Source organism: Seriola aureovittata, chromosome 23 (genome assembly GCF_021018895.1).
Source record: "Seriola aureovittata isolate HTS-2021-v1 ecotype China chromosome 23, ASM2101889v1, whole genome shotgun sequence".
Classification (NCBI taxonomy): domain Eukaryota; kingdom Metazoa; phylum Chordata; class Actinopteri; order Carangiformes; family Carangidae; genus Seriola; species Seriola aureovittata.
In genome coordinates, this window is record NC_079386.1 from 2,227,880 (window position 1) to 2,249,097 (window position 21,218).

Consider the following 21,218-nt stretch of genomic DNA (forward strand, 5'->3'; position numbering starts at 1 on the left):
GAGTTTTATGTTCACTCAGCTGTTTCTCACTGAGTCACAGTTAGAGCGGTTGAGTTCTACACATGTGTGTTTATGTTCTGGCTGCTCATGTTAGTGGACTGAATGGAAACAGTTCAGGTGAGTTAACGCCTCTAAAAAACCCAAACAGTATTCGTATTTTCATTACCTCATCAGCTGATGAAGACAGTGTAATACGGTTGGAAGCTCCAGAAGAAGTAAGTCGACTTTGAGCTGGAAAGTTTGAAGCTGTTGTATTGGAACTGTGCGTTCCTAATAAAGTGGCTACTGAAGATTTCTATATACATATATATAAAGACAAAGACATTAACACGATATTAATGAAAAAAGGATTTGTTCTTTTTATTAATATTGTCATGAATCCCATAACAAAGATTTTTTAATCAAAAAGGAATCAGACTCTTAGTATAAGAGCCTAAAAATAATGTGTACATTATTTACACGGATGCTACACAGAGGAAGTCTAACACACGGCAGCATTTACACACAAAGAGATTCATCCTAACGTCAGTACAACAGTTAACTTTTAAAATACTGGGGCACCAGTGTAAACATTCATCATCACTTCCTCAGCGTCTGTTCCCAGTGCATGTTTAGTTAGAGATGAATCTAGCACAGTCAATACTGAGCGTCTGCAGAAAATCAAAGTTTCCTTTAGGTCCGTAGCAGCAGAGACAGCAGGTTAGACAGAAACAGACATGACAGAGGCGTCAGGCTGAGAGAGGCTGATTAAAAACGCTCCTTTATTATCTTATAGAAAGTGAAAAACTTTAGGAAACAAGGTGGAGATTTAGTCTGAGACTTCCTCTCTAACAAACAGCTGATTCAAATAAAACACGTCTGAAGTCCCTCTGTCAGTCCAGTGGACCTGGTGGAAGACGCAACTTGCGAGTCTTAAACCTGCTGTTTGGAGTCGAACAACTGAAATGTGCCGTTTCATATTAAATTCACTTAATGAGCCTAAAAAAAAAAACAAAAAAAAACAACAACTCCTGCCTAGAGCAAAGTGACAATGAAAACACAGACGTTGCCACGACAACGCAACATCATTTACATCAGAAGGTCAAAACCTAAAAACTAATTATAGCAAATAAAACTGGCACAGGCAGCAAACACACACTCTGCTTGATCTGGACCCGCAGGATGTGGAACCAGGGTTCTCCATCCTCCGATCGTAGAAGCCGCCATGTTGTGTTTACTTCCTGTGGATGCAGTGCTGATTGTCCAACAGGTGTCCAACAGGTGTCCTCCGTGTCGTCCAACAGGATTTCAGCAGTGAGAAATATAAAAATACAAACAGCACTAAAACCAAAGCCAAGGCACAAAGAGTTCATTTAAAAACAGCTCTGTTATTCAAGTTGTGCATTTCCTTCCCGTTTCCCCACCGGCACCCAGCTGTTCCCAGCTCCGCCCACACAGCGGGACGGGACGGGACAGCCCCCCTCCCCTCCCCTCCCCTCCCCCGGCCTCTCTCTGGGCGTGGTGGAGCTGTGTGAGTGCCAGCGTCACAAGTGTTTAAGGAAAATCTTTTGACTCATTATGAATAAGTTCTAAAAATATAAAAAAGACAAAAGTAGCATTTTGTAATATGTACACAATAAACAGGCGTGGCCCCGGTCGTCACGTCTGCTGGAGGGCGGAGGGGGGGGGGCACAGTGGTGGAGGGTGTTTATTTGAACTGATGTGGCACCAAAGAGGTAGAAAAACAGCTGTTCAGTGATATAAACATCGTGTGTCTGTGTCTGCAGGCACATGAGAGACGGTATGAGAGACGCCGTCCGCCGTCTAAACCCCGCCCCCCCTTCGCACCAGACTCCACCTCCTGTCCGGCCAGCTGTGCATCATGAGCATTTCTGGTTCTCCCCCCTCAGTTCGACCCCCTACCCGCCCCCCCCCCCATCAGTCCCGCTCCAGTCCTAGATGTGTGTGAGCGGGACAGTCCCAGTGAGGTAGTGCTGCTGGACGCTGGTGTAGCCCCTCTGTGCAGTCGTGGGGTCGCCGGCGTCGCCTCCTGGTCCAGGAATGTACATGCTGATCATGTCCCTGAGGTCTCCCTGCAAAGGCCCCCGGTGGTGGTTGGGCGTGCCGGTCGGAGGCGAGTGGGACACTGGTTCTGCCTTCACCATGGACATGGTGACCGGGCTGGGCTGCTGGGGACTGCTGCTGTAGGACATGGGGCTGCGGAGAGGACGGGACAAGTCAGACGTCAACACATGCACACAGGATCAGGTTCAGGCAGTAAAAACCAGACCACGAGAGAACCTGGTTCTCTATGAACCCACATTCACAGGAAGCAGCAGACGTCTCTCCGGAGTCATTTAAACACAATGATCCTCATGCTGCTCTCAGCTCCTGTCCTGAGCTTCATCATGTTCACATCAACCAGCACAGAGAGCACAGATGGAGACGTTCACAGGGTTTCTGTTAGAAAGCTAACCAAGATCACTTCAAGTCACGCAAACACAGCGACGATGAAGAGAGTGTGTGGACACAGTTTCAGCTGTGCTCTGCTGCTGCAGGTACAGAGGCTGGAAATCACATTCCTGTCCGACAGAAAACTCATCCCCAATTCCTTAACATCTATAAACAACTTTAAAGCAACTTTTTATCCATTAAAAAAAAAAAAAAAAAAAAAAAGTGAAAATGCGGATTAAAAAAATGTGATTGTAAAGAAAACGATTGTGTCAAATCAGCAGCATTAAAATTAAAACAAATGAAGTGAGAATCAGTTTTACTCAGAGCTGATATTATTTTTAAATATATATATATATATATATATATATATATATATGTTCAAATCTGTACGCGCAACAGAAAAGCTTGTTTTTGATACCAACATCCCAAACTTCAGAGACAAATGTGTTGCAGGGTCTGAAGAACCTCAGTTTTCAAACTGTTTGACTTTTCCAGCAGCAGCTGCAACATTAAACAGCTGCTTTAAAAAAAAAAAAAATCAATTCTCTTATTAATGGAAAATATAAAAAAAACAATGTTAACAACTGCAGACAACACAGAGCTGCTGACACTGATCCAGAGACCTGTTCTCAGATCTGGCTCCTCATCAGAATCACTTGTTTTTTTTTTTTTTTTAATTTTATTTTGTTAACCGCTTCCATTCTGTTACTTCCTCCTTTAATGGGACAAAGCAGCTCTTCAGCCAATCAGCTGCTGACAGTGAGTCAGAGAGCAGCAGGTTATTCATGATGAGCAGCTGCATGTTGAGACAGAGCCGGGATTAGGAATCAGGAATCAGGAATCAGGAATCAGGAAGTGCTGCAGGTTTGGTCACCTGGTTCACAGTGACACCTCTGATTTACAGTCAAGTGGATTAAACAGGAGCACCGGTCTCTCTACATCATCGGTGGGAGGAGCCACTCCTCATTAAATAAACATATTAACCTGTCATGTCACCTGTCCGTCATAAGGTAGAAAAAGAGCCCCAGTGTGGGGGAGTGTGTTCTGGGGAACAGCTACTCTACTGACCAGGATCAGGGTCTGACACCTGGATCTACACTAGACTACATGACTGGAACTGAAAATGGAAACAAATAGATTTTTAAAAAGTTAGGAAGCAGACATGACATTTGGGTCGTGAGAGACAAAGTAGGATGAGACAAGGAGTCATGGAGACATGTATTGAAGAGACGCCTGCATGCAGACAACACACTCACGTCAACCTTCAAACATTATGTCTATGTTACACCACGGAGCATCCAGTCAGTTGATCAGGTCTAGTTTTAATGACGTTACAAGAGAAAGTTAAAATAATTTGAATTTAATTTAGCTTGTTTTTCCAGATCAGTTATATTTTTGGTCACAAATCTCAGCCTCTCTAAAGATCTGAGTATCAGTTCTGACCTGTTCTTAGTTTAAACTTTACAATCTGGCCTTGGACCCAGCCGCTGTGATTCAGTGGGACCGGACGAGCTTCAGCAAGTCCAGGATGACTCAGAGCTTCAAACATCAACTGAAAAACACAGGTCAAAACATCTGAGGCTTTAAAATGAGCTCCAGTTGATTCGTCAGTCAAAAGGAGCGTGGAAATGATCGCTGTTTAAATAAACTTTATTTATCATTTATCTACGTGTGGAGTGTTTGCAGTTTGCAGGGAGGCCTGAGGCAGCAGGCAGGGACCCTGAAGTGTAAGTGGGGACAATGGCTTGCAGGAGCAGGGGACTGTGGGTAGAGGACCACACACAGAGCAGCCCTGCCTGCCATCAAGTCATCCTGATCAACATTCCAGGCAGGACCCAGCCCAGAGCACAGTGTCACATGCATAACAAGTAGGCAGCAGACTGAAGCCTGTTGTTCCATCAGTGACTCAGTGGGACTGAATGTACTTTACTTCAACCTGATTAAAGCCTCTTCTCTAACAAATCTCTCTCAAGTCAGTGTCACAGCAGGTGCAACTGGAAACGGAGTTCAGATGTGTGAGAGGAGTTGGTCAACTTCTGTTTTATTTTTCTTTTTTTCAGTTCTGGTAGTTTTGCCTCCAAATTAAAGTTTCTGTCCAATAACATCAAGTGACAAAGTTAGAATAAAAACTTTAATAAACTTAGAATAAAAACTTTAATACACCGCTGATTAAAACGATTCAAAAGAGACAAATTGTTTTAAAAATCAGTGAAGCTGTTTAAAAAATTAAAAAAAAACCCGCCCTTCATTGTGGGACCGGGACCTGGACTGTGAGACTCACCTGTACGAGTTGGCTCCGTTCATGTACGTCTGTGCTGCAGTCATTGTAGGTGGATACTGGAGCGCGGACAGGTCATACCGGTGGAGCTGCTGCGTGTAGCCGAGCGCCTCGCCCTGCATGCCCGCGTACCCTCCGGTGGGGCCCCAGCCGTAGCTCTCCATCCTCGGACTACCACCCTGGCCCTGCGCCGCCGCCGCCAGCAGGTTCCCCGCTGACAGCGGGTACTTGGCCACCTGAGCGTCCTTCTTGAGCAGCGGCTTTGTCTTGCGGCGCGGCTTGTACTTGTAGTCGGGGTACTCCTTCATGTGGACGGCCCGCAGCCGCTTGGCCTCGTCGATGAAGGGCCGCTTCTCGGCGTCCGTCAGCAGCTTCCACTCGGCCCCCAGCCGCTTACTGATCTCCGAGTTGTGCATTTTGGGGTTTTCTTGAGCCATCTTGCGCCGCTGACCCCGGGACCAGACCATGAACGCGTTCATGGGCCGCTTCACTTTATCCATGGGGTCTCCTCCAGGTGCGCACGCCGTCTTGGAGCTCGGGTGAGAGTTTCCGTTGCTGCCCATGCTCCCGGTCATGTTGCCGGTGACTGGTGACATTCCCTGGGAGGTCTGGTGAGACGGGGGCTGGCCGGTTGGCTTCAGCTCGTGCTCCATCATGCTATACATGTTGGACAGGTGCGGAGAAGTTGACGAGGTACACAACAGTTGGAGCCTTTTGTCGCCGTCCACCTGGCGACGTGTGGCCAGGTTTCCCTACAGGTTCAACCGGAGCGCCGGGTGATCCGAATCAACTAATTACTCCCAACACACCCGGAGGCGAAGCGCGCGCGGACCAGAGTCTACTTCTCCTGGATGAGGAGCGTGTTGGCGGCGGTCATCACTGTCACAGAGCAGTCAGTGCGGTTCGGACTCTTCTCTTTCAGACCTTCAGCTCTCTCTCTCAACTCTTCTGCCCGCTTCTCCAAAAAGTTCCCCAGCCCTAGTGCAGGCAGCCGCGTGCGGACCAATGGGAGCGCGAGGAGCTTCCGTCTGTGCGCGTGCATTTGCAACTGAAAAGCCTCCTGACTGTGCACGAGACACTTGTTGAGAGGCGGAGTGAGGAGAGAGGGCTTTCGGCACACACGTATCTTAATAATTGATCGTTATCAACTGTTGTGATCGATTTCAAAGTTGAACAAAGTTCTGAGAGAGTCAGTCAGACTGGAACACACAGAGAGAGAAACAACTATTACCTTCGAAGAGGATTAAGACCACGTGTGAAAATGTTTTTTTGTTTTTTCTGATTCTGACTTTAAACTCAGAACCAGAATTGTGAAAAAGTGAGTTTAAAAAGTGAATTAAAAGTCAGAATCTGACTTTGAATTCACTTTTTTTTCAATTAATTCTGACATTAAACTCCTTTTAGCCGTTTCTTTAGTCAGAATTTATGAGTTTAAAGCCTGAATTCAAAGGTTTTTTTTTTCTCAATTCTAACTTGTTTCTTAGACTTCTGTTCTACTCTTGTTAACACTTTTTTTTCTAAGAAGACTTTTTTAAAGTCAGAATTCTGTGTTTAAACTCTAATTTAGGTCAATCAGAAATATATGGGGATCTGCTGGAGATCCACCTGCAGTCCACTGCTGAAACCCTGTAAACTCTCTCAATTCTGATTAAAGTCAGAATTCTAAAAAAGAAAGAAAATCACAACTACCTCTTCTGTAGTTATCCATCTGCAATGTCCATCAGTTATTTTAGACCGCGCTTCGATTTTTGTTTAAGTACATCTTCATGTTTATTGGAATATGGTGGTTTATCTGTACATGTGAAACCCACAGTCCACTGCTGTCTAACTGTCCTGTAAAACAGATGTGTTACTTTATATTGAGCTTCATGTTCAGAAAAGTGGCAGCAACAAATAATATCAGGAACTTCATCACCTCTGTCACACTGTGACCTCACTGTGGCCATAACTCATACATTCATTCGCTCATTATGACACAATTGAACTCAAATGACATTTTATATCCAAAAGGTCACAGGTCAACTTCACTGTGACATCCTAATGTTCTGCAAAAACACTTTCTGGCCATTATTCAATACTGTAACAGTGACACTGTAGCAGACACCCCCCCCCCCCCCCCCCCCCCCGTCCTGCTCCATCATACTCCACCCACCTTCACCTACATCCTCCTGCAACCTGAGTCACAGCAGCTGATACCAGCCTCAGAGTGAGAGGAGCAGTGGCCCAGTGTTCATGTCACTTAACGGACGGTTCCCACTGTTCCCCTGGGAGCTTCTTGTCCTGATCTGTGTCTCGCCACAGTTTGATCACAGAGGTCTACAGAGAGTTCACTGGACTTCATGGTCTCTGTCCTGCGGGGAAAAAAAGTGACATAGTCGCAAATGAACAATTAATTAAATTACCAGAAATGAACTGCCACATGACTAACTATCTATCTATCTGTCTATCTGAGTTTATGGTTGTGCATCTTCCCTGCAGGTCGCCGGCTGACTGTAGGTTGCGACGTCAGGTGACAGAAATCCAGTGTCAGGACAATGCCGAGAGAGCTGATGTTGGTATTCTGTCGGTTTTAAGTTGAGTTGTTAAGGAACCAAAATCCGACATCATCCAAACGTCTCCAGCATCCTGACATAAAACACTGACACTCTAGTTGTGAGAAAAACCCAACGTCTGCACAGCTCAAAGTCCAGTGTTGAATTAACTCCCACAGACTCTTTTCAGGGTTTTCTATAGCTCCACACTCCAGAGTTAAATCAACACTTTCAAAATAATTCAATATTTGACGCTGTGTCAGAGTTCCTTCTTTAAGTCACAAAACAGAGTTAAAATACCACTAAGGGATTGACATGTAACACGGCTCCCAGTTGCAGTCATTTATCCAGTGGTTAAAACATTGTGAGTGACGGTATAATGTACAAACTTTCATTTTTACTGTACCTTTCCTCACTTTGTAACACTCTGAAATCATGATGGAAGTCATCAAACATCATCTCTGTGAAGAGCTTGTTCGTCAGTAAAAGAATATGATTGTCAACCAAAAGTAAATCAGTGATTTTGACAAAACACTGACCTGTCTTCTTCTGTTTTTGAAATCTTTAAAAGAATCTTTGAACAGCTAGTGTCTGGCTTCAAACCCTCATAGACCACACACATAATAAGCTTCAATGAGTTACGTGTAGAAATTTTTTTTCAAAGTTGTAGGTTATAGGTTTTCCTGGAGAGTCTTCCAGTGCATTTCAAACATATCTCTTCCACGAAGGATCACCTTAGGATCATCCTCACTGTATCATTCTTCTCAATCAAACAAAGGTCACAGAAATGACGGCTACTGAATGACTCATTAAAGCGAAGAATTGTGTGTGCATCCCTAGATTATCTCCTGTGATCTGTGAGATTGTACCATGTACCTGCTTGTCACAGAGTGGAGGACTTAGCCCCTGGCTTTCCAGTCGTTTTTCTATCATTTACCAACGGTTCCAGTATAACATCAAAACCATACTTGTGCAGATGTTGTGCATGAAAAAGTGATATCAAATGAAATCAAAACATCAAAACTGAATTCAATTTTGGGGGCAGGTTTCTTACACCAAAATAAAGACAGCCAATTTTGTGGATTTGTGGAGCCTCGACTGCCAGTGGTGAATACAACATGATAATGAATTGCAAGTGTTCTTGAACTTGCTGTCTTTGCCAGCAGCTGTTGCATTCTGCATTTTAATGCTACAACTGTCTTTGCTGTCCTCATTCGTAGTATATTCTGAAACTAATGAACTGCAGAGTAGACCATCTACTTCCTGTTGGGAAGTGGATGAATGGTCATGTACTGTATGTGTTGTCAGGTTTGTTAGTCTGGACGGAGATTACTCATAGATTATCATAGACTCATAGACTACTTTGCCTATAGACCTTTGGCACAAGCTAATATTCAGGCAAAATGATCCCTTTGATGCCATCATCAGACTTGCCTTCTAACGTGCACTGAAGCAGGATGTAGCAGGACTTCTAGTGCAGCAGGAATTCTTTCAACTGCACAGAAAAACCCAAACAAAAGACCTGATTCTCTCCTCGACAGAGTGAAACCAGTCAGTGGGGTGAACGAGAAGTTACCTGAGTGAAAATCAGCCAATCGGATGTTGAACAGACACTCAGGGTGGAAGGCAGTTTATTGGCACATGATGCACAGAAGAAGAGGGGGAGGGAGGGAAATATAGGCCTACATACACACAAAAACACACCTAACGGGATCTGACATCCTTTTACCTGTGTGTCTCAAAATTATTTTATATCAAAACTATTATGTCTGTGCAGGAAAGGTTTGTGTTAAACTGACCACCGTGCTAAGTTAGAGGACTTTCATCACCGTGGTTACGGTAAGGCTGGGGAGGGATTGTGGTCATGGTGACTGTTGGTGCAGGTGAGACAGGTGAGATTTCCCAGTTCCTCATTTTTGTGTACAAGAGCAAGTGAATGAGGATGGACAGGTGTTTTATTTCTCTGTGTGTGAGACTGAAAATGTGACGCGTGTCATGCAGGTGTGTGTGTGTATGTGTGTGTGTGTGTGTGTAACCAGCTGTGTGTGTCAGAGTGTGTTTTCCTAAGTCAGTTGCAGAGTGCATTATGCAGATGTGTGTGTGCGTGCTGCAGGTGTGTGTTTGTGGCCATGTGTTTGTGACTAATTGGGAATTGTGAGGCTCCACTCTCCCGTTTCCATCTCCATGACAACCTTGTGTGGAATCCCTTCCAAACCTTGCCCTTTCCCCCCTCTTCTTCCTCCCCCCTCCCCCCTCCTCCTCCTCTCTGCTCCCTGGCTTTACTCTTTCAAAAACAACTCACCAACACTCTCACTCTCGGCTTTTCTTCGTCTGTCTCACTTCTTCTGTGGCTTCAGACGGAGTGGCAGAGGAGTTTCTCCCTCTGTCCCCTCACACATTTTTCTTTTAAACTTGTGTGCGCATGTTGCATCGGTGTGTGTCACATCAGACACAGAAGAAGCCAACATGGCAGTGGGCTGGGAGAGGTGAAGTTTTCAGTATTCTCCCTCTCTGTCCCTCTGCTTCTCTACAACTGATGCACGTCCATTCAAATTCAGTCATTACTACAATTTCACATTGACTCGTTGATGCTGGCGTCAAATGATTTTCTAATGAATGAAACAAGACTTGTTTTGTTATTAGTATTTTCTATTAAATTTAGTCTTTGGTCACAAGCCTGGACTCTCTGGTCTCTACTTATATATACTCCTAAGATTCCATTAATTTTTGTCCTTTGTGGGGGAGTCTGTGACACTATCTATAAAAACCTATTTGAGTGCTACTGTTCTGTCACGAGGACATCCAGGCTTTTCGGTGGTGCCACAGTTGTAGGGGTGAGGTTAACAGAGCACACGGACTTTCTTTTCAAAATGGCAGACATCGCAGCTTCCTCATTTTCTTGCAACAAGGTTGGAGAGTGATCAGTTCTCTGTATATATATGTACATTTTTTTGGCTGGACCACAACAGCAGGGCCAGACCTATAATCTGGAATGTCACTGACTGACTGACTGACTGAGTGATGATATTTCCACCACTGGTCAGCAGAGTACTGAGCTGCTCTGGTTTCCCGGCTGCTCGGGAACTATAGGGAAGAGGAGGAGCACTTCCAATACATTGAACCTCAACTCCATTAAAGCAAATAACCTACTTTCATTAGATGAATCATTATGACTAAAGAAGGCAGAAGAATAACTAAACATAAGACACACCAAGCAGATAGTCTGTCTCTTCTAACGTTCTCTCTGATCACGTGACAGTAAATCCAGCTGAAATCACAGCTCAGTCTTTGTCTTTCATTTATGTGGTTGTAGATTTCATCAGACAACGTCACGGTTATAAAATCAGGATTTGACCAGAGGCGGTCCATGATTACTAGGCTTAGACCTAGTCTTGTTCAGAAAATTTGACAAAACACAGCAGTGAAGGTTCTGCGTTTCCATTGAGTGATGTTATACGAATAAAGCTGGGTTTTCTCCTCTCCAATTAAACATGACGACAGATTTCAAGCAGTCTGCCTCTCGGTTGGAATTGGCTCCCTGTTGCCTGATATTGCAGGAGCCACAACGTCTATATGAAAAAAGTGTTTCCATTTAAATTTTTCAAAATATTGCTTTGGAGAATAGTCAGAAAAAATCACCTCATGTGAGTATATAAATGTTTTGGCAACATTGTGTTTTTTTTTATATTTAGTGAAGCAAGACAAAGAAAAAGACAGCGATATAGCATACCCTAAAAGACGTATACAAATCGGCATACAAACAATTACATACGTATCTGTCAACTAATAATTTGTTTGATGCTTACCAGTCTAGTTTTATAGTTAACCACAGTACCAAAACTGCCCTGATCAGAGTTGTTAATTATCTTAAAATTAGTAAGGACAATCATAATGTTTCTATTTTGGTACTTCTTGACCTCAGTGCTGCATTCCATACTGTGGACCATTCAATTCTTCTTCAGCGCCTTGAACACTGTTTAGGCCTTAAAGGCACATTCTTAAATGGTTTTCTTCATATCTCACAGGACAATCTTTCTCTGTACCTATTGGTAACTGTGAATCTGATGAGATTAGCATTCCGTGTGGAGTACCTCAGGGGTCAATTCTAGGTGCTCTGCTGTTTAATTTGTACATGCTTCCACTTGGGTCCTTAATACAGCAATACAACATTTCTTATCAATCATATGCCGATGTTTTATTTATGTAATATTTTCTTATCTTATATGCTATTTTATATTTTTACATGTATGATGTGCTTTTATTTTGAAGCACATTGAGTTTATGCCTGCCATATGAAATGTGCTATATGAATAAAACTGACTTGACTTGACTTGACACTATTAGAGTGGGACAAAACAACTGACAGCTTTTTGTTATTGCTACAGATGACCCCCAGCTGTATTATGCTAACCCTTACCCACTCCACTGAAATGCAGTCTTTAATTTTTTCTTGTTAAAGGAATAAAAGCCACCGGTCCAGTGCTACTTTCTGTCTGCCACAAGTTTATATATGATTCTCCTGGTAGTCGTTTCAGTTCATGAAACTTCCCTCTGTGGGTTTACGGAACACATTATTCGTGAACATTTCTCTCCCCAATTATTATTATTTTTTTTTTTTACATCATTCACTTTCCATTATTATTTTATCGAACATTCAAATCTTCATCAGAAGGAGGCAGCAAATTGTGCATCTGCTTAATATCAACCCTGGCTCAGTTTCACACCTCAGTTTTCCCTTTTCCTCTAACCAAATATCTGCAATCTTCCACCAACTGTGCTGCTGTAGCTGGTTTCACCATATTTTTTCAACTCAGCTTCCTTCTGTTCTGCTGAGACAGCCACAGGTTTAAGGTCATGTCAAAATCACCACCAAACACATACTGTATGAACTGGTCTTTAACAAACAGCACACCATCAGTAGCCTGTGCACAGTCCTGCCTAATGTTGACTGATGATAAATAAAGAGACTGATCACCACTAACTCCTTCAAACAAAGCCTAAAGGTCAACATGCTTTCTGACCTTTAACTAGCATCCTGTGGCTAATGCTAACACCTGCCATACTCTGGAGGGAGCAAAATATGACTCGTGGGCCTTCCCCAGTGACTGTGCTGTGTCACTATGCTAATTTAAAACAAATTAGCCACATTGGTAACACGCAAAAGTCTGTTTTAAATAGAGCTACTCCATATCCCAGATGACCTTCACATTTCAATGTCATGGCATAGGTGCTTAATTAGCACTAAGCCTTTAACCTGTAGCAGCTACTAACGGCCACATATGTCAGCATGAAGAGAAGATGATGACCTCACCTGAACCTTTGTGAGCTCCTTTACCATGGTCACTACACTTGTTCTTCTGCAGCAGGGACTAGTTCATCCAACTGAGCGGTTGGAGCTCGGCCCTCCGTCGGCTCCTATGTGTCACCAACCATGAGCTGAGCTGGGCGCCTCTGAAACACCAAAGCAAATCAAACAGATGATGGATCACGAGACAGCAGCATCTGAAATGCAATTCTTTGTAGGCTACTTGCTGTTGTGTGACTCCACGTTTGAGCTGCGTGTGATAAGAAGTGGAAAAGGAAAGTGAAAGGTCCATAGCACCAGTGACACTCATTTATTTCTGCTTTAGGATGTAACAGCCATGAAACTATCAGCAAATGAAGTTTGTCTCATTAAGCTCCCTCTCTCTTTTCTGTAGCTCAGTCCACTGCTGCTCCCTCTCTCCCTTACTAGCGCAGCACGTAACTGCATATTCCATGGAGATCTTTGAAATTGGATACAAAATGCTCATCTTGGCACAAATCCTCCTTGGGTATTACTCTTTTGATAGAACATGTTAGCCACTCGAAAATTCAATATGGCCGCCATTTCTGGCATGGAAATGTTTTTCTTTTTGCAATTCATCCACTATTATTTTCTGATATGAATAATCTACAGGTGTCAAATCAAACATTTTAACAATGTACACTGTAAAAAAAAAATGAAATGAAAGTATATTTAAGAAAAAATATTTCTCTTCTTTCACTTCCATGGTTGTAAAAAAGTGTTTACTGACCTTGTTGTCTTTGCTGTGTGTCAGGCTCATGACATCTTTAACCTTGTGGCATATCTTACACACCGATGTATACTTCTGCCAGACAAACACACACACATCACAACGTTTAGTTTCATGGTGGTGTGTGTGTGAAGTTGGTGTTGATGAGACTCATTTGTCAGCAGGTAAACTAATATTCACCCCCAGCTGCTGACAGAAACCCAATGAGACACTTATGTGAGTTTATAGAGACTAACCACCCTCCATATGCATAAAATGAATAACCCTCAATGTGAAATGTGTTAATGACAGTGTCTAACATACTGTATGTCCTGAAGGCAGCCGGAGGTGTGGTTATACTCTTCACTGGAAGCAGCATCAGCAAGTTCAGAAACATTTCTAAAACCTCTGGAGCTCTGCGTCACTTATTGTCTCAGGTGCTGAGACAATAAGTTAATATCAGGTTTGATACTATTTAAACAAGAATAGGTACAAGCCTTGTACATGTCTGGACCTCCTCTGGTCACAATCCTGATTTTATAACTGTGATGTCGTCTGACAAAATCACCAAACACATAAATGAAAGACAAAGACTGAGCTGTGATTTCAGCTGGATTTACTGTCACATGATCAGAGAGAACGTTAGAAGAGACAGACTATCCTTTTTTTTTTAAAGTTGTTTCCTTTAGTACAGCCATACTGAGAGAGAGAGAGAGAGAGAGAGAGAGAGAGAGAGAGAGAGAGAGAGAGAGAGAGAGAGAGAGAGAGAGAGAGAGAACATGACATGCAGCAAAGGGCCACAGGCCGGACTCGAGGACAAACCACCTAGCAACCTTGACAACAAGTTACTTTTTTTTTTACATAAACTTGAGGTTTTAAGGCCCTTTGAGAGTTTTTATTCAAAATTCATGTGTTTCCGTTACTTGTTTTTAAATTCACAGTTTCAAATTGCACATCAAGCAGTTAATGGAGATGCAGCTGGTGTCTCTCCTCTCCTACTGTATTTAAACTGCGAGCCAATTCGGGGGCCACATCCTTTGGAGGACGTGGTCCAAGAAGGTGTGGCCCTTCATAGACCGCAAAGGCCGAACTACGGAGGATTTTTACTTTTCTCATGTCACCTAGCAACCTCGACAACACGTAACTTTTCTCACAGAAGCTTTAGGTTTTAAAGTTGTTGGTTTCAACAGTTGTACCGTTTAGCTGTTGAACTGAGCTGAAACACAATACTTATATTTAGCAGTGTGATCCTCAGGCTCTCTGTCTGTGTTGTTTGCTGCCATTACCGCTGCAATGAATCTTGGGATATGTTGGCCCATGAAGGATCCACCTGTTGGATTCTTCATTGTCCAGGAAACGAAGGACGCATTTGAAGGAGCCTTTGAAATGGGACTAGTTTAGTGGCACCGCTGTGATGTAATCAGTCTTCAAATTCAGCCTCTGAAAGGATGCGGCCTTTGAATTGGGACACAGCTAGAGAGGCGGGAAAACGCATGAGGGCAGGAAGCGGGCATCAGGAACGAGAGGAGAGGTGAGTAACACAAAGTTAAACAGGAACTACTGCAAAACATTTAGCAGCTAAAAGTCAGACGGAGTTGGTCGAGACCAAACTAGAGCTAAAAGACGGCGAACACCGGACTTGTATCCAACAGCTGGACATAAACACGTCACCGCAGTCGTCTGCGTGCCGCCTGTGCGAGCAGACATTTAACATGTTATATCTTCACCGAGCGTGACTGACCTGTGGCTGAATATCCGTCCGTCTGTTTTGTTTTTTTTTTCAGCCTCCCAGTGGTTAAAAAGTGTTGAATACATCTTTAACCTAATTATGCCATAATATCTCCTGCTGACTCAAATGTGGACTCAGTCAGCATGTCAGAGCATCAAGTCACATGACTTCTTTTAGTGTTAAAGAGCTTTGACCATGACATTCCATTATAGCTGTTCATTCACAATGGCCACAAAATAATGAGAGGATTCAAATGTTATGGAACTCAGCGAGGTAAAAACAGCTTGATGGAAAGGAGGGAAAATCTGAATGAACAGAAATTAAGTGGATGAAATAAGAAGGAGTGAGGAGGGCAGGGGAGTGGGGGTGGGGTGTAGATTATAGGGTGAGAAAGAGGCAGTGAAGACAGGCAAATGAAAACCACAAAATGAAGGAAGAAAGGGAGACTGAGATGGAGAGGGAGTACAAGGGAGGAGGAGGAGGGATGAAAGGATGAAGGGATGGATGATGAAGGGGTGGGGTGTGAGGGTTCGGTGCAGGAGGGTGGTTTTGGGTGACAGGCCTCATTGAATAGACCTCTATTCTCCCCTCTGCTGGCTTCTCTTCTCATGCAAAGCAGGCCTGTTCAGCCTCCCAGCCATCCGTCACACAACAGAAAGACCATGGCAGGCCCTTTACGAGCCCCACATTCGCATAATCCCCACCCGCCATCCACCCCACCATCTCTCAACCCCACTATCCAGCACCCAACGGGGGGTGGAGTGGGTAACGGGAGTGTGTGTGTGTGTGTTGGGCAGTTGGGGGGATGGGCATGGGGTATCTCCGCCACAGAAAGTGCCTTTGGAGGACAGGCCACCTAGGCTGAGAGAGGACAAAACCGCAGAGAGACATAACATGTTTTGAGGCTGATGGACGTCATATTGGGACACCGGGGAGGTTAGGAGGGGTTAACCTGCCTGGATGTGTGTGTGTGTGTGTGTGCGTGTGTGTGTGTGTGTGTGTGTGTGGGAGTGGGATGTGTTATTCATGCGTGCTGGTGCTGGGACCACATTCATATATACTGTGCATGACAATGCTGCGCATATATGTTATATACAGAGGAGCCTTTAGTTCTGCACACGTCACTGATCCGTTTAGCTTTTATTTAACTAGAGTTCGCTCCGCAGCTCATTTACATCTGAGGAGGGAAGATACACAAACAAACCGTTAAACACTACATATGAAATAACAGCATATAAAACACTTCACAGAATCTACATACTGGAAAACAGTCGGCTTCACAGGAAGGTTTAAATCAGTTTCCTACCTGATCTCGTGTATTTAAATATTTTTATTTATTAAAATCTATTTTTAAATGCTATTCTAACATCATCTTGATGTTTCTATTCTTAATGTAAAGCACTTTGATTTGCCTTGTGTGTGAACGGTGCAGTAGAAGCAAACTTGCCTTGCCTTTTAGATAGTGAAGCTGGTGTGTGTGTGTGTGTGTGTGTGTGTGATCGGTGGGGAGCGAGTGTTTCATGCTCCGGCCTCTGCGCCGTCGTCCCTGCAGAACGACTCACATCGCAGAAGTGGAGGTCGCACAAGATCATGAATTCATTTATTCATCAAGAACGTATCTGCAGAACAAAGAAAACGGAGCTGAATAAATCATGAAATCCTACTTTGGTTTATTTTATCCTGAATATTCACAGATTCATCAAGATAAAAAAAAAAAAAAAAAATCTCCTCCAACTTTAGGGATGTTCCTGGAACAAGGAGCTGAACTTTTTCTTTTACAGACTGACTCTGGAAAAACATAAAGGTGATAGTATATTTCAGGATCTACGGTTCCCACTATTTTCTTTTTCCACATTTTTTTTCTAGAAAGTTTCTGGTAATGAACCACCGTTGTTGTTCTCTGTCTTATTTTGTGTGTGTTTGGTTTTGTTTGTGGGGGTGGAGGGAAGGGATGAGGAGAATGAAGATGATCAGTGTGTTGTTGTGTTGGTGTGTGAGACGGGTGAATGTCGCCAGTCTGCCGGTAAAGAGTGTGTGACGCACCTGCTGGAACCTGCTGGAAGTGTGTGAGGAAATCACTGAGAGCGTGAAGAGCTTAGCAGCAGTTAGCGACAAGAGATGGCTAATACGCCTAAAATCCATTAAGCTGCTCGATAGATTAGAGTAGATTTCATTTTAAATGCTTTACTCTCGTCTCTCCGTCTTTCTCTCCTCGACCTCGATGGAAAACGCCACGAGGTCGAGGACAGATGTGAAGGAGGATTCGTAGTCTGACTGCACTTACACTATCAAGCAACTTTATTTATAACACATAGATAATAAATCCTCCCTCACTAACCACGAACACAAAACAAGCTGATCTGATATGTTGAATAATTCAATAAAAGCAGCGAGTGAAGGGCCAGAGTGATTTATATTCAGACACCAGCAGGTTAAAGAGTTTTGATCTTTTTATACATTTGTTAAATAGAGAAAATGTATTTTTTTTTAGTGCAGTGAGCAGTTTTGAAACAACATGGATGTGTAGATTGTTATGATGATGATGATGATGATGATGATGATGAAGATGATATACTTGTTCTTCATGATGACGAGAAGAAATCTATATTTATGGATTTGGCTTCAGTGGATCAGTCAGGGATTTCCATCAGTTCTGGATCGTGTCACAAACATAAAGCATCTGCTCTGTTGTTAACACATTCATGTGGCTCTGCTGTGGTGAAACTACAGGTACATTGTTTTAAATGTTGCTGCAGCAAGGAATTGTGGGACGGCGTTTCTCCTTTCCTTTCGTAAAGGAAGGTCCAGTGTTTCCTCTGCTGAAGGAGATGAGATAGAATTCACCCAGCTCTCATCATGGCTGCTGCTCAGATACTTTGCAACCAAAGTCCAGAACTTGATGGAGTCCACCTGTTGTGAACCAAATCTGATTGGACAGAGCTCAGGAAGACACACACCTGTGTGTATCAGGTCCCACAGTTCACCTGCAGGTCTGGACAGAGACCAGAGTCCAGTGAACTCTCTGTAGACCTCTGTGATAAACTGCGGTGAGACACAGATCAGGACAAGAAGCTCTGAGTGTTCTTCACGAGAACTGTGAAGAGGAACAAGTCTGGAACCAGGACTCTTCTAGACCTGGGTCCAGGGAGGAGACCAAGAACCCAACAGTCACTGTAACAGCAGCAGGGACAGGGAGACTGGTCAGAGGAAAACCTGATCCAGAGTCCAGGAGACCTGAGACTGGAGAGACGGTTCACCTTTCAGCTCCACAGTGACCTGAAGCAAACAGTGAAGTCGTATCAGAACTTCAGCCCAGGTGGATCGGGGTGTGATGATGTGGTTACAGGTGCAGCAGGTGACATCATCACAGCCATCAGTGTCAGAGATCAAACTGTGAACGTCCAATCACTGCTGCCCTGCCTCGTCTTCATTTAGCCTTTAAAATGAAATCCCAGAAGGGATTTTCTGACGATCTATCAAACAGTCGATGAGTTGTTTTTATTCCCGAGAAAGTTTAATATTCAGATCCCCATAGATTCCCACTGGCAGAGAGGATCATGGGAATATTCCGTGGCCTGCAGGAGTAAATTAGTCATTAGCAGCGGTTTGGTTTAATGACGAGCGTCGCTGTGGAGTTCAGCCTCACGTGAAACAGGTCACCCTCCGCTGGATTTCTCTAATGGACTCACGACCCCAGGACGACCTTTGACCCTAACACCACCTTTGATAGAGGTATCACAAGTATCAGGAAGTACGCGTTCTGCTGCTCTCATTGATTTTTATTTTCTTTACACATCTCATCAGCACTGACAAGAGGTGTTTGAGATGGATCCAGTCCTGCTGATAAAAGGCTCTACATTATTAAAAGAGACAACAACAATAATAATAATAATAATAATAATAATAATAATAATAATAATAATAATAATAATAATAATAATAACAACGATAACTTTATTGATAAGAGGCAAAGTGTCAATTAGCAAAGCAAGTATAACAGGGAGATTTACAAATACCTGACTTAAAACAATGAAATCAACAAAGCAGACGAAAGAAAATAAAAGATAAAAGTATGTTTTGAGTAGCGTTTTAACCCGGGGCCCGATCTCCTCAAGCAGGACCCTCAGGACCCGCAGGACCGGAGGCTCCAACAGCAAACGCACAGTCACCTTTGGTTCTAAGCCGAGACTTCGGGACAGATAACAGAGTTTAGCTGCAGGAGTGTGTTTAGTGATACGGGGTGTGTGTGTGATGTAAGAAGGTGCCAAACCGGACAGAGACTTGAAAGTGATTAGAAAAAAAAAAATCGAATCCTAAAAGACACATGTCCAGCCCGTCACCGGCAGACCCACATGAACGCCTCTCTTCATCACACCTCATCGCTTTTCCTCTTCCGTGGTCACGTTCACACTGGTCATGTTCAGGAGCGAAAGCGGGGAACAGTTTGAAATCACAGGAAGTGAAGTGAAGGGACAGGACGTGGACTCGGTGAGCAGTTTCTCTGTGAACTCTACGAACAATGTGAACGCGACGTTAACCTGGTGAATCTGACCGTGGACGGATACACTGAGGAACAGATGAACACTTAGTTCAGTCTTTAGGAGCAGTGTTAACAAACCCACAGTTTTTTTTAGATTGAAAATGTATAGGAACATTCTACATACAGTAATAACAGGCATCATAAAGTGATGTTCATTAGTGAAGATGATCCTGCTGAACTAAACCTCAGGATCAGAAACTGTCCAAAAGACAGTGTTAAAATCCCATTGGCTTTTTGTGGAGGGAACCAGGGTGACGCTAACTTCCTGGTTGGCCTACAAAAATACGTCATCCCTGCAGCGCTGTGTTATCCTTCTGCAGCAAGCTAACACCGCCTGACAGCCATGCGCCATCTGAACCAAAGAAAAGAGGGAAACGGATACGTTCTGCAAAACCAGATTGTCAGACAACAGACGGTCAAAACAGCTGAAACCAGCGGTTCCCAACCTGTTGGCGGCCCACATCGGACCCCTAACAATACAAGAATACAATGTGATCCAGCGGCAAAGTGGTCCAGCCAGCGACGGTTTAAAAGGGTCTATCATTTGCTGATGACAGTGATAAGCCTTAATAAGAAAAAAATATTTAAATATTTTCAAAGTTGTTTAACATCATTTCATTTTAAGACATTTAAAAACTTGTATTTAATGTTTTTAGAACTGTTTTGCAAATACCTTCACAACCCGCCAGTGGGCCGCGGCCCGCAGGTCGGGAACCACTGGTCTGAATGATGGATCAACAGGATGATAGATAAATAACACTGTTAGTTCTGATGGCGGGAAACTCATTTGACTTTTACATGAGATGAGATAGAATAAAACATGATCAAGACCTGAACAAATGAATGAGGTGAAGTTATTATCATTCATACCAAATTCCTCCCTGAGTCCAAGTCCTAAGAGACAAAGATGAGAAGCAGCTGGGAAGACAAAGAGAACAGGGACAGGACAAGAGGGAAGACGGATCAACACCGGTTCTGCTGCGTGAAAAAAAAAACAGGACCTGAGTACGAGAGAAGCTCCGGACATCAGATTCTGTCAGGAAGGAGAGCAGGGAGTCTTTTCTGTTGTTTGTCATCCCTATGGAAACGGTGTCTGACTGTTGTTGTTGTTGGGACAGACGCTCTCCGACGCTCATTGTGTTTGTCGTTGAGGAGAGGTTTAAAGTTCTACGGGAATGAGACGCTTGAGATGTTGTGATCCTGCGGGATGTTTCAGACTCTGATCCAGGTCGCTCCACAAGCCTGAAGAACAACGTCTCCCTCTAGTGGAGTCACGGTGGTACATACACTTCAACTGTCCAGTGTTGGTGAGTCTTGTGCAGCCTCAGGTTTCTGGTCTGAGGGACAGGAAGTGGAACCTGACGTGGTCTTCTGCTGTTGTAGTCCATCCACCTCAAGGTTGGAAGTGTTGTTCCCTCTGAAGCTTCTCTGCCCAGCACAGAGCGGTTATCCAGTCTGTCCATTCAAATATTACACTGTAAATCTCTATTTTTGAACTACAAAGTAATGAAATATGGGTTCCCTGGAATTTGATTGCTTGTCTAATTGTTTGATTTAATCTATTTTTAGTATTTATGTTATATTATTTTATTTTTTTGAGAATATATTTTATATATATTTTTTTTTTTTTTTTTTTTTCCTAAGCTGTATTTCTGATGACATATTTATTTGC

General features: G+C 43.5%; 1 protein-coding gene across 1 annotated transcript; it reads right to left on the reverse strand.

Annotated features, from left to right (window-relative positions):
* Positions 1-335: 335 nt before the first annotated feature.
* Positions 336-5,779, reverse strand: sox19b (SRY-box transcription factor 19b). Its single transcript, XM_056369997.1, has 2 exons — positions 4,715-5,779; positions 336-2,196 (listed from the first exon to the last, which is right to left on the reverse strand). Exons 1-2 carry the CDS (start codon positions 5,374-5,376, stop codon positions 1,935-1,937), a joined length of 924 nt encoding a protein of 307 aa, XP_056225972.1. The 5' UTR covers positions 5,377-5,779; the 3' UTR covers positions 336-1,934.
* Between the last annotated feature and the right edge of the window lie 15,439 nt (positions 5,780-21,218).